We start from the raw sequence: 17,819 nt of genomic DNA, 5'->3' as shown, positions 1-17,819 counted from the left end.
GGTAACATCTGTTTAGTCCATCTGCAGGCTCACTCAGCCTGCCAAGCTCGCTGGTGGGTTGTAGTAACCCATTTGCTAACCGTGGCTTTGATGGCCGCAGAAGGGAGTGGCAAAACGGGCTCTGGGCCAAAGAAGTTGGCTGTATCTCTTTTCAAGTGCGACGCTTGATGGCAAGGAGTCAAGGGGCATGGAGAGAATCGTTAGAGCGATGTCATTGCCTTCTCTGTTTTTCAATGCCGGACAGGGGCCGTACTAGTTCCCATTGTGTTTCAGCTTGCAGATGGCCTTAAAGACCTCTCCTTGGATGAAAGTGTCAAGTGGTGGCAAACCAATCAGAGCATCTAATGAAGTAGTCGGAAAAGCTCCGGTGCAACAGTTGGCCACAGTGCATTGTAGTCTCGATAAAGACCTCCTGACTCCCACGAGAGAGAATCTACTCATTCCAACCACTGATGCCAGCATCGAACGAATCCAATTCACTAGCACCCGGTCTACGCCGTGCCTACTAACAGAGCTACACATACTGTCAAAAGTGGCATTATCAAACGCCCCCTCTATGTCTAAAAAGATGCCCATAGCGTAGTCCCTCCTGTCGATGGCCAGCTCTACCCTAGCAAAACGGTTTTGCAGTGCCGACTCGCAGGATTTTCCACTTTGATAGGCATGCTGAAATGGAGAGAGAGGGTGAGCCTTCAGCGACTTCTGACGTATGCGCAATTCCACCAGTCGTTCGAGACTTTTCAGCATGAAGGAGTCCATGCTGATGGGTCTAAAGCTTTTGGGGCTGGTGCAGTCGTCTCTTCCAACCTTTGGGATGAAAGCGACCCTCACCATCCTCCAAGAGCATGGTATGTAGGCCAGTGCCAGGCATGCAGAGAAGATTTTCTTCAGGGCTGAGAGAGAAAGCCTACAACAGATCTCATATCATAATACATTAGTCTATACTATTATTTATCATAAAATTAGTAAATAGTTTTATCACTGAGTGCATTTCATAAATGTCTCATAAATGAATTAAATATCTTTAAGTAAAAATATTGCTTAATGTTTAAAAAACAGATCGCAATAAATAAATGAATTAAAAAAAAAATTTGCTCTTGGGTCAGCTTACACTACCACAGTCAATTGGCGGATAACGCCTTCCCAATCACGGTAGGCGTAAAGATTAAAACTCCATTTAAAAAGAGCTTTAAAATCGTAGGCTAAACAAATTTTATGGGAGGGAGAGTCGATGTTTCAACAAGGCTGTCTGTAGTCCTGTGAATATATAAGCGTTTTTTAATAAGATGGTTTATTTTGATATTCAAAGAAAAATGCTATTTTTTAATATAAATGATTGGATGTTTGTTTCATTATAAAGAGGAAGGTATGCCGATAATAGTGGAAAATAACATCAGGCAAATGACCACCACGACCACGCTTACAGGACAATATCCTTTTCATAAAATTTTCCATAACCGAATTGCAAAGTGGCTGCTTTATGTCTTCGATAGCCTCACGAATTCCATCTTTGAGGTCTTGAATCGACCCTGGGCTGTTGGCGCAGACCTTCTCTTTCACGTAGCCCTAAAGAAAAAAAGTCACAAGTTGTTAAGCCAGAAGATTTCGGTGACCAATTGTGATCACCTCTTCGAGAGATAATACGGTCCGGAAATTTTTCCCGTAAAAGATCAATGGTTTCGTTGCTTATGTGGCCCGTAGCACCGTCTTGTTGAAAATAAACGTTGTCCAGATCAATACCGTCCAATTCCGGCCACAAAAAATTGTTAATCATCTCTCAATAGCGCAATCCATTCACGTGTAACACCTGTTATTGGAAAACTCTTATATAATATTCTATCAGCAAATATCTTATAAACAGCTCTGACAAAGTCTGCCCAATCATTTGATAACAAAAGAGCCTTAAGCTCAATTTAAATAACTTAGTACCAGTCGATTCGTTCTAAGTTAAAGATTTCAGAAATATGTTAGTATTGGATCATTCTGAGTCAGCAAACGAGACAAAAACTAGATGCGGTAATTAGTGGGATATATGTATGTATTTATATCATCCTAAATGGATTTTTTACGCTTTAAAATGTTTCCTCTGCTGGGTAGGCCTTTTAGTTACAAATACATTTTTAACTAATAATTTTTCAGTGTGGCACTTAACTCTATGCTGCATGGTGTATTAGTGGTATGTTCATATTTTACATACAATATACGGATTGAAAACATATATAATAAACTTAAACACTTAAAACTTACGTTTCCAACATTTTTATACCCGTGCGCTCAAGGGTATTATAATTTCATATAGCGGTTGTATGTAACAGCATAAAAGAATCGAGATGGATATAAGCATTACATACAAACCTACAAAAATGCTCAGAATCATGAAAAGAATCGTAATATATTTCAAATGGTCAAAATCGGTCAATAACCACATCCATCACTCATAGAACTTTGATTTCTTAAAAGAAAATACAAACTTGTAATGTCGCGAAATATTTCTGGCCACGGGTGATTGGAGGCGCTCAAGAGATCTTCTGAGGTTAATAAAACCTCAGTTCAAGAATTTCGTATCTGCCCTTACAGGACATTTTGACCGTTAGGTACACATGCTGTAAGACTCGGCATTATTTCAAGTCTTTTTGACGCAAGTTGTATGGAGGATGAAGTGGAATTATCTCAGCACTTTCTCCTTAAACGATCTGCTTTTGCAGGGCTAAAATTAAAGTTTATTGGCATCATCACATCTCCACGTCCGCTGCTATAGCAGATATTGATATTAAGAATCTTATGAATTTCATCCGTAGTACGAAACAGGGGTAATACCACCGTAACTCAATCACCGTTCGGTTGTCTTCACCATATACCAGCCTTCTTATCTCCTTTACAATGGTATTACAAAGGGCGAATTTTCGTCCAAGCGTGCCCTCTCTACGGGCAACCATTTCAGCATATCCTAGTCCAACTGTCTATAAGTAATTTGGATTTCAAAAATTAATAGCCAGCCCAAATTAAATTAGTTACTGAAATGTGCTGGGGCATATAAAGCGCGGTCCGGACCGAACTTAGCACTTCCTTACTTGTTATTTATCGTTTCCGCACGAATGGAATTAATTAATTAAATTTCATTTTTGTACGCTTGTCAATACGGTCAATGCATGTTTTCAATTGACTATGAAACGCAGCAATTTAACTTAAAAGTGAAAGGAGTAATTCTGCATGTCAGAAAACTCTTAATCAACGCTATTCACTTGCGTGCTATTCCATGGATACACTTAGCTTCATATGCACATTAAGTAGTATGCAGAAGCACGTGCCTCATAAATTTAAAAGAGTTTATTAAAAAAATATTAAAGTTCAGTGTTTTATTGCTTAATTTTAAAATCAATATTATTGGAGAGCCCTTCTTACGAGATCATCGCAAACTGGCTCAATGAATGGATCAAGTCAAAAGAACTCCAATTTTTCGTCAGAGGAATCCGTATGCTGCCTGAAAGATGGAGTAAAGTTGTAGTTCCCAATGGCACATACTTCACATAATATCATTTATTATTTAATTGTTTAAATAATTCGTAACTTTGGCTAAGAAAAACACACTGTAGTTACTTAATTGAAAAAACTCGCAGAACAAAGAATCCGCTCTATTATTTTTATTATGATTCAGTTGATTAATTTCAATATATTTCACTTAATGCAAATCCCCTATATGTAGAAGGAAAGGTCAGTGAGATCTACTTTATAAGAGCATACAAAAGTGTGATATTTTTTAAAGGAAAAAAAAAAATAATAATAATTAAAATTAATTTAAATACAACAAAGTATTATTACGTCAACATATGCATATGAAGTATATACGTGCTTTACTTGAAAAAAAAAAAAATTAGTTTCTTATGCAATTCCAAGCAGTTATTGCAAATACACCGGTGATACGCTTGTCATTTTGATATAAATATAAATTATCGAGTGCCTTGTTAGCGCTGGCTTAGTTGATATTCAATCCGGGTTAGTGAAGCACAACCACTTCGATTTTAAGAGTCAACTGACATTTTTATAATTTACGAGAACTCGGCTTAGATCATATAAAATAGGACGTTAAAAGAACACTTTTTTGAAATTATTTTGTATTATAATAGCTTTTTCATTTCTAGTAGGGAAACTGTATCCTGCACCTCCTTTTTGTTAGGTGTTTGGTAGAGTTTATCCTATAGTTTATGGGTTGTGTCCTGATGTTGTTCTACAAATGAGACCTGACGATTCAGAACCATAGTCGGTTTTATGAGAAGCTTTCTGAAGGCAGAATTCCACTCTGAAGTTTTCTATTGCCTGCCGAGGAACGGTATTCGAAAATTCTTTTTCTATTATTTGGATACTTCACGCTCATCCATTTTTGTCCGTCAGTTTAAAGCCTTTAGTTGATTGCTCAGTTAAAGTAGGGATTAGTAGGGAGTTTTGGAAGAAAAATGGGATATTTTTCTTTATTACGGAAAATACTGAATATCTAAATAAAGCTTAAAACAAAACGCTAGAGTAATTGCTATTTAAGCGAAAATGGCATGCCAATTTCGCATTAGCAAATTGTGACAGTTTATATGCAGGCTGCTTACGGCATTTGAGGAAAACGTGAGCGTAAAAATAATAAGGTTTTATTTTAAACAAACTTTAATGAAACTTCACGAACTTTTGTACACAACCTTAACTTATTATGCGAATATCTATAAATTCATTGAATAAAATTTCCATTAGCTGCGACAACCTCCTCAATTCAGTTCTGGAAATGATTGTATGCCCGATTCAAATGTTCCTAATTCATATTGACCATAACGGTATTAATTACAGCCTTCATACTGACATTATGAGGATGCTTATTGGTATCATGCTCAACTACGCCCCATACGTAGTAATCCAGGTGATTATGGTTTGGGGAATTAGGCGTCCATAAGTAGGGAAGTAGGCGGTCGGTGTTATGTGGTCATGCGAATTTTCAGCCATCCATCGCTTTGTGGGATGGAACAAAGTCTTCCTGAAAGATGTATGGACTGTTACCGCGGGCGCTATCAATCCAGAGTTTCACTACTGTCTCTAAAACTTCGATATATCCAGCAGAATTCACTCGAAACCATTGAGAAAAGATTTGTGGTGGCATGACTTGCCCTTTCTTGCTCATAATACCTCAAACCATAAAAGTGGCTGGGAACTTTGTGTGCACGACAACATCAGCCTCGTAGGATTGAAACACAGCCATCTGTTATTCTGGTAATTTCTGCCGTTGGTCTTTGGTCTTGATTAAAATGTCTTTGGTCAGAAAAAAAACCATAACATCTCAGGAGCTTCGTGGTCTTTAGTTTGGTTTAGAAGGTGTTTTGATCAGATAACTCGGTGTTCTTGTGTTTGTTCCGACATAAACTGTCTTCTGTGCATAACGTAGGACTTACACCGGAGATTTTTATGGGCAATTCAAAAATATTAAACTTCCTCGCAAGAGCCCTCCGTAAAGGATGATAGGCTTCAAATAAATAGAGAAAGAGTGCAACAAATGAAGAAAAATCCATTTGTAAGACTTCCCATCAACTAACTATTCGAATAGTACTGAGCGCAAATTTAAACGATAAAATGGCCCGAAATAAACCGTTCGTAAATGCAAAGAATAGAAGCAAGAGATTGCTGTTTGCGCGTGAACTTCCAAATAAGACCCCACCATTTTGGAGGGCCGTACTTTTCGCAGACGAAGTAAAAATAAACTTTTTCATTTGTCATCAAATGGAGCTTGGAACTTGACCTTTAACCGAGAAACAATGAACAAAAACGTTTATTTAAAACTTCTGTAAGAAAATTTGAGTCAAAGTGTTAGAAAATTACAAATTGAAGATGACTTTCGCTTTTACCAAGATAACGATCATAATAACAAGTCACAGATAATACAAACATTGTGCACATTTATATATACCATAAATGCCCCCACATTGTTGAAACTCCTGAACAGTTCCTCGACTTGCACGTCATTTAAAATTTGTGCACGGTATTGAAGAAAGACATATAAGAAAATATGACATCCATAACAAATCTGATCTTAAAAAGGCGATAGCTGAAGAGTGGAATCAAATTAATCCAGAATATTCAAAAATATTGGTTGACTCCATGCCCCGTAGACTTGAAGCTGTAATGAATAATAAAGAATAACCAAAAAAGTACCAAACACCGTAAAATTTAAAAAATTAGAAATAAATAGCTTTTCCTTTTTAACTGATGTTTTAAGCTGCTGCGTGACTTCTTTGTATGTTTTTGCTTCTTTTTGTATTACAATGAAAGAAGTGCACATTTCATTTTTATGTTGACAAATGATAATATATAAAAGAAAATAAATAAAATATCTGCATACTCTGTTTTTCCTTTTTCGCAAAATATTATGAAATATAGGGCACTTTACAAAAAAATCGTATCTCTATCAAATAAGGTGGGACCGACAGATGCCAAACAAAGTATTAAAAAAAAACTTATGTCATGCAGACATTTTCAAACAGATTCTTTTGAAATGGTTCCGTCGTGAAAAAAGAAATATCTCAGTATGAAGTAGCAACAGCACTGAAAATAATGATGCTGATAAACACATGTATGTATGTATATAATCAAGACAATACTAAGCTATTGTTGGCAGAGTAAGCCCTGAAAGAAAAACGGCTGCAAATAAAATTGGTACTATACCAAGAAAATTTATAGATATGCATACATACATATGCATGGCACAAGGCCATCGCACACGGCTCGTATCGCAATCGACTGACAATTCAAACAGCAGATTATTCATTGCCACGAGGGAGCTACAAGAGGATGATTACAAATTTCAGACATTTTACAGGATGTCTAAAAATGCCTTTAAGGAGCTTTGTGAAAATTGCGAAAGCGAAGCCTATGAAATTAAGCTATTCAAAAACAGAATACTAGCAAGCGCGAATGCATTAGCCGGAGCAAAGATTATGATTACGCTGAGGCAAGTATCATTCCTTTTGAGGTTTTGGTGTGGTGACGAACTCCGTACTAAAAGCTGTGTCTGAACTTTATTTAAGGGGTTACATGGGTAATATCGATATTGTTTTAGCTTATTAATTTTTACAACATCTCAAGAATATTATCCTAAATTTTCAAGTCGATCCGAATAATAGTTTCGGAGATACAGCCTTTGGAAGGTGTGCGCTCCAAGCCACTTTTATTGTTACTCAAAATTTTGAACGCGTTTTTCTCGGAACCGTGTTTCCACAGTCGGTTGCCAAATGTTCTCGATAACTACTCAACCGATCTTGATGAAATCTTACACAGGTGTTCGAGATATAATTTACTCGTGCTCACAATGGAGGAGTTTTAATTTTTTTTAAAATTTCAGAAATTATACTTTAAATATGTATCTATAAGACAGAGAAAAGTTCGAATTAAATAAATAATTTTTTTCATAGAATGTTGAAAATAGGACTTTTTTAGCCGACGAAACCCATGTAACCCCTTAAAGTCATCCCTCACCCCTTTTAGAACCCTCCTCCATAAAACACTGAGGAAATTTTTTTTAAAGGCATTACTATTTTAAGCATTTATTTAACGATACTGCTCTACGATAGGCGTCATGCTGTCTGCTTGATGTGACGAGTACGAGTTTGTTTTTCGGGATGACGTCCTTGAAGAGTAAACTCTTTGCATGACTTGCAAACACCTCTCCACAATCTACCACTATCCCCGTGGAGGTGCCAAAAAGGTATTACCTCATGGGGCTAATTATCGGCTGACTGCAGCATAAAGTCAACAATATTTTCTCCGTTAAAAATTTTGTAGGTTTCGGTAGCATAGTGTGGGCATTGGCACAATACGTGATCAACATCTTCTTCCTTCTCCATGTAGATTGGGTAGTTTGGTGAGCTGTCATGGCCAAATCTATGGAGATAGGAAAGGAATTGAGTTAGGTAGTAATTTGCTCCTCCATGCTTCCTTTTTAACCATGTTGTAATGGAGGTTATTAACTCGTGTGTCCATCTACCTTTAGGTGATCTGTTTCACCTGTTTAGCCAGTGGGCGATGGAACGACGCCTTTTTTCAGTTGGAATTTCTTTCCGCCCTGCTCTACCGCCGTTTTCGGATAGCCTTATATGTACTGTCTTTATTTCTTCTCCCAAATTGGCAATCGGAATTAGTGCTGCAATGACAAAACATCATCAGAAATTGTGCGAAATCCACAGATGGTCCGCTAAGCGTTTAACTGATAGATGGATATGAAAAGACAGAACTGACAACCCTACTATATAGTAGCTTTTTGCTATGGCTAGGACACTAGACGATGCCTCCTTCACAGCATATTCTCGGTGAAATTTAAACAACTATCTGTCACCACCCCTAGGTATTTGATAGCGGGTTTTGAATTGATAGTTACCGTCCCATCATTTACCTTCATAAATTCAACTGCTTTACTGCTGCTTATTAAAACCGCATTAGTTTTGTGCTCAGCTAATTCTAGGTTCATGGACGTCAACCAAGTCTTGACCCTATTTACATATTCGCTGGCGATCCTCTCAATATCTTGGATGTGTTTTGCTACCATTACCACCGCGATATCATCCGCAAATCCAATGACTTTGGTTCTAGGAGGCATATCTAATCTTAAAACATCGTCTTAGCTTAGGTTCCATAGTAGTGGGCCTAAAATTGATCTTTGGGGACCCCTGCTCTTACGTTATACTCCTCAATACCTTTGTGGGTTCTAAACCTCAGTTTGCGATCAGAAAAATACCTCCAAATTTTTCTGATAACATAAGTAGACGCATCTACTTTTGTGAGAGATTTTAGAGTGCGTTGCCAGCTAGTTGTCTTACAAACATTTGTAACATCTAGTGTTGCCAGAGTACCTATCGAATCGTGTGCGATTCGCCATTTGAACACACGTGTGGAACAGCGAAGCGTGTCTCTCACGTACATTTTGTCCCATACGCTACGATGATTACACGAGCCGTGTGCGAAGGGCCTAGTGTGCATTCTCTGGAGCAATCAACTACAAATGCATAGTAGCTTAGATAACATAATTTGAACGATGTGCAAATCTGTGTTTGTATTCATCTGCATGTTGCAAGGTACACGCATACGTAACGTCAAAGTCTCATGAGCTCGAAACTTGTGCTAAATATCTGTTTCCCCTCACTTCTAAATATTAGTTACAAAAAGGATGTTGACAACTTTAGGCCGAGACTTTTTTTGTAAATGTGAGATTCAAATTTGTATTTTTTTATTAGGAGTTCCATAGTCCAAATATAGACAAAATACTTTCTAAATATTAATGTTCGATAACCGAAGTAGAGATCGATCACAAAATCATAGAATTACTATAAAAAAATTTCTAATATGGTATGTAGGTATGTGCTTACTCATACATACATAGAGCAAGGTGTACGTGTAGGAAGGCTGTGTGGTGTTAAATCTCACCAACAGCTACGCCTGCAACAGCATGCAATGCATGTGATATAAGATGACAAATAAGCAGGGCGATGCTGCATGAAGTGCAATGATATTTTCCATTGCGGAGCGGATTATTGTGAAAGATGTGGAGGCATCTACTTTCAGCAACGCTTAGATAACGCAATTGGGCTATTAATAATAGGTCTATTTATAAGTTCGTGCGGTTTTACAACAGATGGCGTAACTTGATTATTATTCCATCGATCCACATTTCCAAACATTCATTGGAGAGCTACTGTCGTAAGGCACAAACGTCAGTATAAGTTTTTTATTTGAAGCGTAAACAACAATATTTTTACCACACTTGAAAATGTCGAATTTCGTGCCAAATAATGTGTTTTTGCGGGGAATTCTTCTTCATTATTTTAATATGAAGAAAAAAGCAGCCGAAAGTCATCGTATCTTGGTGGAAGTTTATGGTGAGCATGCTCTATCTGAGCGAACGTGCCAGAAGTGGTTTGCACGCTTTAAAAGTGGTGATTTTGGCTTGGAAGACGAAGAACGCGAGGGTGCGCCGCCAAAGTTCATGGATACCGAATTGGAGGAATTGCTCGATCAAGATCCGGCTCAAACGCAAGAAGAGGTTGCAAAAACTTTGGGAGTTGATCAATCAACCATTTCCAAACGTTTAAAAGCCATGGGAATGATCCGAAAGGTAGGCCATTGGGTGCCGTATGAATTGAAGCCAAGAGACGTTGAACGCCGTTTTATGGCATGCGAACAACTGCTTCAACGGCACAAAAGAAAGGGTTTTTTGCATCGAATTGTGACTGGCGATGAAAAGTGGGTCCATTACGACAATTCAAAACGTCGGGCAACGTATGGATACCCTGGCCATGCTTCAACATCGACGTCGGCGCCGAATATTCATGGCCTGAAGGTTATGCTGTGTATCTGGTGGGACCAGCTGGGTGTTGTGTATTATGAGCTACTGAAACCGAATGAAACGATTACGGGGGATGTCTACCGACGACAATTGATGCGTTTGAGCCGAGCACTGCGAGAAAAACGGCCGCAATACGCCGATAGACACGACAAAGTTATTTTGCAACATGACAATGCTCGGCCACATGTTGCACAAGTGGTCAAAACATACTTAGAAACGCTCAAATGGGATGTCCTACCCCACCCGCCGTATAGTCCAGACCTTGCGCCATCCGATTACTATCTCTTCCGATCGATGCAACATGGCCTGGCTGACCAGCACTTCCGTAATTACGATGAAGTCAAAAAATGGATCGATTCGTGGATTGCGGCAAAACCGACCGAATTTTTCACAAAGGGAATCCGTGAATTGCCAGAAAGATGGGAAAAAGTAGTAGTAAGCGATGGACAATATTTTGAATATTAAATTTGTAACCATTTTACGTCAATAAAGTTTCAAATTTCGAAAAAAAACCGCACGAACTTATTCATAGTCCTATTAGTTTGTTAGTTTGTGCCACATTTAGGCATCATATAACGTTCGGTGTTGAACAGTGATTGTCAGATGCCCGCATTTTGCATGACAAAGTTAGGTTATGCAAAAACTTTATTTTTAATATTTTGTATGCTCACGTTTCTCTGCAGCAAATAGGAAATTTAGGAAGAAAACAAAATACTTTGTTGTTATTTTTTAATAAACAATTAAGCTATTTATTTTGTAATGAACAACATCTTCTTCGCTTTTTGCGGTTTTGTGCAATTTATATAAAAGAATTCGTTTTTTTTTTTTTGGTTCTAGTTTGTAATTCCATAAAATAGAGTAAAACATATGGAAATGTATTAGAAATAATGTGACAAGTTTTCATGTAACTTTTCAAGAAAAATAAAAAGTATGGTGAAATCAGCTCTCTTCGCCTCTCCAACACAATTGAGCGCAATATTTCGGCACAACTCTTTCTTCCAGAAGTCGCCTGTTTGTTTGTTAACGTTGACTTCTGACTTAGTGATAGTGATGAAAATCTGAATGGTCGTAATGATGGTGATAGGGATCTAGAGCAATAGGATGGTAAGCCTTGATTATGGGTGCTGCATGGTATGTTTTGACAATGGGTTGTAAAACAGTCTTCACTACGGGCACTATGACTGGCTTAATGATCGGGGGGCTATGTATGACTGTTGAGCTCTGATGTGAAATTGCTGCTGGTATATGCACCAATTTGGTGAAATGCAAAGGTTCATGGTGCTGATGCAGTAGCGGGTAGTCGATGTGAGGATAGTTTCCATGCAAGTAGCCTGGATGGGCGCTGGCCAAGGCGACGAGTGTGAAGAGAATGAGAGACTAAATTGAAAAGAAAATTATGTGTTAGTGGATGAAAGAAATTTATTAGTAATTTGATGAGAGTTATTGACATATAATAAACGTGTGAATATTATTTGTGAAATTTGTCATTCGATTTTTTTTTTTGAAATTTTATTATACGTTCGAAGTACAGATTTTACACACAATTCGAACGACCAGATATTTCTGATAAATTATAATGATGATAAGTATTTTCGTTTCTCTTTGCAAGTGTAAACTCGTGTCAAATAGGATCGTTGCTTATATTGTCTAAATGTCATTTAATTATTTATTTTTTCCTCCAGGTTTAAGGTTTTTATTTTCTTAATTTCTAATTTTTTTTTTTAATTTAGGTGGGTAACTAAAAAATATTAAATGTTTTTTTTTTTGAGCACAGGATATCATTTTTGGGGACGTTTAAGAAGGAAAATTAGGAAAAGAAAATTAAATAATATTGATCACAAACATTTTATGCCAACTTTTAGGAAAAGTGCATTTTTTTCTATACGAACTCACAGGTGACTTTCACAGCGTAAGCGGCATGAATAAATTAAAAAAATAATAATAATACAAATATAGGTGACTAATTTTTTTGATTATGAAAAATATTTTTTGGTTTTATTGCCATCATGTAGTGGCCGCCATAGCTGAATGGGGTGGTAGGTGATTACCAATAAGAATTGCACAGGCTCGAAAGCCCGGGCATGAAACACCAATTAATGGAAACGATTTTTTTCTAATGGTGGTCGCTCCTAGGCCGGCAATGGCAAACCTACGTTTGTATTTCTGCTATGAAAAAGCTCTTCATAAAAAATGTCTCCCTTTCGGAGGCGGCTTTAAACTCTAGGCCCGTCTATTTGTGGAACAACATCAAGACGCATACCAGAAATAGGAGGAGGAGCTCGGGCAATCAGCCAAAAAAAGGGTGTAAGCATCATAAAGACTTTTCCAATAACAGGTGTTATCAGTCGCTATCAAGAAATGATTAACGATTTTTTATGGCCGGAATTGGATGGCATTGATCCAGACAACGATTGTTTTCAACAAGACAGCGCTACGTGCCACATAAGCAACGAAACCATTGATCTTTTACCGAAAAAGTTTCTGGACCGTATTATCTCTCGAAGAGGTGATCACAATTGGTCACCGAGATCTTGTCATTTAACACCTTGTGATTTTTTTATTTGGAGTCACGGGAAAGAGATGGTCTACGCCAACAGCCCAGGATCGATTTAAGACCTCAAAGAGGGAATTCGTGAGGCTATCGAGAACATAGGACAGCCACTTTGCTATTCGGTTATGGAAAGTTTCATGAAAAGGATATTGTCCTGTAAGCGTGGACGTGGTGGTCATTTGCTTGATGTTATTTTCCACTATTAACGGTATACCTTCCTCTTTATAATGAAATAAACATCCAATCATTTATATTAAAAATTAGCATTTTTCTTTGAATATTAAAATAACACCTTTTATTGGAAAGCCCTTTATAATGCATATTTATAGTCCATTAGCAAGATTATTTGTGTTCCTTCATTCATCGAAGTTAACATTAGTATTGGAGTAACACTAAGAAAACTTAAAAAGTTTTCTAGGAAAATTTACCTCATGAATTTTTTTTACTAATTTTGTTCAGCTTATTACCTAATGCTAGTAATGCTAGTACCTACTCAAATTTTTAACTACTTTTTTAAGGTAAAGCTATCGCGAATCTGTATTATAGACACCAACTACAATTGACGCGTTAGAGCTGAACCAAAGGAACCAAAAGCGCAAAGAGACCGAGGCAAGTCATTCATAAATATGTGGAAATTGTCTTGAAAACCTATTTGAAAAGGGGGTCGTCCCACCCAAACCGCTATACTCTTCGAACATTGTACCCACCGACACATGTGAAAGGATTTGGGTGCTTGTTCTAGTAGTATAAAATATTTCTCTTAAATGTATGACCGGATATAAATCCAGGTCGTTCCAGTTATGTAGAACTGACGTCATGAAATGAATATTTGGCTGGTCACCGAGCCAGTTTTTTTGAGAAGGAATGGACAGTTGACCACGAGTTGGATAATAATTAGGACTAACGATTTACGAGTACAGTATTTGAAATAAATGAATTGTCTGTTCTTGTTTGATACATTTTCAAAGCTTAAAAGACGGAATATTTAAGTTGCGCTCCCTTTTTTCTTGAAAAGAACTGCTTGTGCTTGTATTATTAACTAACTAATTTTTCCGAATTTGTTAAAAGTAAGTGCCATTCAAGTCATAACTTCACAATGGATGTACAGTATAAAGAATATTTTTTTCCAAATGATGTATCAACTCCAAGAATTTAAGTTTCTACTGCATCGAAGTATTTTTGGAATAAAAGGTAGGTAAGTGAAATGATCAAAGTACCACTCTGACACTCACCAAGTAGCACTCAAGCACCCTTTTTATAAGGCCTCAACAGGCAGATGTGTACAGCGGGCCAGAGCTATTGGTATACTCTAGAAAATTGATGGGATTTAGGTTGCCGCACTGCCCCAGGCTGCCCAAGAAAAGAGCGCCAAATGACTTTGATTATCTAGCTGTCGAACCCGTACATTTATAGAGAAAGTGCTCAATAGTATTCTTCTCTGAAAAATCCTCACAGCTTCTCCAGTAAGGTAGTTAAATAAATGGTGAACCAATCGTTTCTGCGCGTGTGCCGATCGTCCAATGACCGCTAAACCCAGCTAGGAGTTTGGAAATTGAATCGCATGGATAACGAAAATAGAGCTCCATCTCTCCCCCACTTTCCTGAGAAATAAGTTGTGCCATTTTCTCTTAACACAGTCAAGAGGATGCCCAGGGCCGGGCAGGAAGTCCCTGAGACCAAGTCAGTCGACCCCTTCCTGAAAAGCTCAACAGCAATTTCATCGCCCTCTAATTATTTGTTCCTATGTCCTGAAACCCAGGTCAGAGAAATGTTACCTGCACACCCAAGAGATTTGTTCTCTTCCTTACAGGAGTTGACCAGTTAGGATCTGCACCAAAACATCGTCAGAGCCTTATTCGAGCCTTAACTATTGGGAAAAATGCTTATATCTACCTCGCTCCCGCGTTCCCTAAGCATTTTACATGCCTCCAGGATCGCAAAACTTCTGACTGAAAAATTCGCATGTCCCTTAAGAGATTGCCCCCAGGGGGCAACCTCCATTAACCTGATTGCACTTTAAGGCAGCGATGGAAATATCGTAAATTGGCAGAACCACTACGTTGCACATCCAAATAACGACCTGTGGCTTGCATTAGAATAAAAACTTATAGTAGAATATGATCCCAAGAATTATCTAACAACATCACCTGCTCGCTTTTCGATGGCTTGCAAGTGATTTAGAGCAATAGTTATTCTGTAGAAGTGCGGGTACTGACTGATTTACAAAAAGCTACCTAAGGTAATTGAATATGAGCTTCTTACAGAAGCATTGCATAAATAAAATCTCTTTTTTCTGATTCCGGGTGTCGGAAGGACTCTCAAAAATTAAAGAGAATATTCGCTCTGCAATCATCCCAGAATTTTTTTCTAGCCATGAGTAAGTCCACATACTCGTAAAACCTTAGCAGTTTAGAAAATGCCATTTATCAAAACTTAAACTAACTATTTAGAAAGTGAGCTTCTAGGAAGGGGTTTTCACGATTTTTCACAAACACCTTAGCCGCCCTCTAAGGCGTAGGAGAGTGTAAGTGGTAACTGCGACGTGGAGGATGCCCCGCGCGCTGGTCGTCCTGAAGCCTTTAACTCCGACGCCTTGCTCGAACTCGTGGAAGCTGAGCCAAATTTGACAAATCGATATGATAGCTCAGAGGTTAAATTCATCGCATGGAACAGTTCACAGGCACCTGGTTCAGTTGGGAAAGGTTTCAAAGCTGGGAAAATGGGTTCCGCATAGACTTTCCGTCGCCAACCTTCAGCAGAGAGTGAATGTGTATTCTCAGCTGCTGCAACGGCTTGAAAATGAAAGTTTTTTGAACCGAAAAATGGGTCCTTTACAATAACCCTGTTCGCAAACGCCAAGGGTTAGATAAAGATGATACACCATAACTGACCCGTAGAGATGGCCTTCACCCCAATAAGATTCTCCTCTCTTTTTGGTGGGATATGGCTAGTATTGTTTATTATGAACTTCTGGAACCAAACCAGACGATAACTGCTGATTATTATTCCCATCAGCTATTAAACCTGAATGAGGCTCTTAACAAAACTCGACCGTCTTTAGTGAATAGACGCAAAGTTTTGTTTCACCACGACAACACAAGGCCTCATACCGCAAGGCAAACGTTAGGCAAGGTGAACGAGCTCGGGTGGGAGCTAATGCTGCATCCACCATACTCTCCGGATATTGCACCTTGTGAGTATCATCTTTTCTGTGGACTTCAATCCCATATGAGTAGCAAGAACTACTCCTCAAAAAAGCTATAAAAAGGGATATCGAAGCGTATTTTGGCTCCAAGGACAAACAATTTTTTGAGCAGAGAATTAGAAATTTGCCTAAACGTTGGGAAGACATTGTAAATAATGAAGGAAAATATATTATTGATTAAAAAATTCTTGAAACATCTTTTTTATTAGTTTTAAAACCACCTTTAAAAAACGCACGAACTTATGGACTGACCTGATAGCCTGCGCGGAAAATCACATTAAATATGCTTTGACGTCTTCTCAGCCAGCTGACAAAACCTGTAGTGCATATCACCAACGAGTCTCATTTTGCCAAAAGGATATATTAATAGGCATTGTTTAGTCGGGTAACCAATAGCTTTCCCTATCCTCACTCACAATCTAATGAGTTATTTAATCGGCTTTTTCCCCTATGAACTTGGGCAAAAAATGAAATTACTCTCACCTTCTCAATATAAGCGTTTCGGTAGTACATCCCTATAATATTCCATAGAAAAGTTCTGGACTAGGCAGCCGAACATTGTTGGGCACTAGGTGGGAATATTCGCTTAGACTAGGCTCCTCTCCAGGATGTACGTGCTAGTATTCCATTATATTACATGTTTATAACCGGTCAAAAATGAAATGAACCAATGGCCTAACGTTTTTAAGTTAGTTATCACATTTTAAAGGATGCGATGGTATCTATGTAAATCCCTACATAGCACAGAAATTCGAAAAATACTTTAATGGGTGAACATTTTTTTCGATAACTGTTCGAGCGAGCTGAGTCAGTAGTGATTGAAGAGCCAAAGGAGACGGTAGTGTAATACGAATAGCTGAAGCTAATAATAAAAACCCTTTAATTGAATATACACCAGCTGCCTTTTATTTATGAGGGGAAACAACAATAACTAAGCATCCCTTTCCTTATCCATCTTTGGTATTCCTTGATCGCGAATTATTTTACTCACAATAAATTGTCTTGAAGAAAAATTTCATTCTTTGCCGCCGTTTTTGTCCTAAATATTTTTTTCTGAAGTAAAAAACTCAACTCCTTTACACTTTCCTTGTCACTTGCTGTGCGTTTCCTCATCTTCACTTACCAGCTTTTGCATTTTTACTGGCGCCCGTTTTGATTTGGAGCTGTTAATAATCCTACAAAAGTCCTTAAATCCGTGTGGACAGAAAACAGTTCAGGTCGCCTTTTGTGTTGGGTTTGCGCGATTTTCGCGTTTTTGATTATTTGCTTTGTGATTTTTTTGCGTTGCGTTGCAATTTGAATGAGAATCTCAACTGATGCCACCACGTCGCAATTCACACTCTTATATATTTTTTCTTTTAATAGTTGAAAGGTGTATTTTTGTTGTAATTTAAACCAGTGACTGAATGTCTTTATGCAGCAGCTTCAGACATCACCAGCGCATTGGCAACAATAGCAATGTGCAATAGCAGCAACAACGGCAACAATACGAGTACTAAACAGCTGAAAACCAAACTGTTAGTGCAACAATAATTGGTCTCAAAAATTACCGCTGCTGCCACATTGTAAATGCTGATGCGGCAGCTGTTTCATTTAGCTTGCTTATGCATGTACCATAGTTACTCACCTACATTTACATGCACACATACATACATGGTATACTTGGTACTTTTTTAATACTGCAGGTATTTACCAATTGCCAT

General features: G+C 38.0%; 1 protein-coding gene across 1 annotated transcript; it reads right to left on the bottom strand.

Moving 5' to 3' along the window:
* Window positions 1-11,094: 11,094 nt before the first annotated feature.
* Window positions 11,095-17,452, bottom strand: LOC128860651 (uncharacterized). Its single transcript, XM_054098295.1, has 2 exons — window positions 17,240-17,452; window positions 11,095-11,737 (listed from the first exon to the last, which is right to left on the bottom strand). Exons 1-2 carry the CDS (start codon window positions 17,249-17,251, stop codon window positions 11,399-11,401), a joined length of 351 nt encoding a protein of 116 aa, XP_053954270.1. The 5' UTR covers window positions 17,252-17,452; the 3' UTR covers window positions 11,095-11,398.
* Window positions 17,453-17,819: the final 367 nt, after the last annotated feature.

The sequence above is a fragment of the Anastrepha ludens genome, chromosome 4 (assembly GCF_028408465.1).
Source record: "Anastrepha ludens isolate Willacy chromosome 4, idAnaLude1.1, whole genome shotgun sequence".
NCBI classification, from domain to species: domain Eukaryota; kingdom Metazoa; phylum Arthropoda; class Insecta; order Diptera; family Tephritidae; genus Anastrepha; species Anastrepha ludens.
The sequence above is the reverse complement of the archived record's forward strand: the minus strand, read 5'-3'. Positions and strand labels throughout refer to the sequence as shown.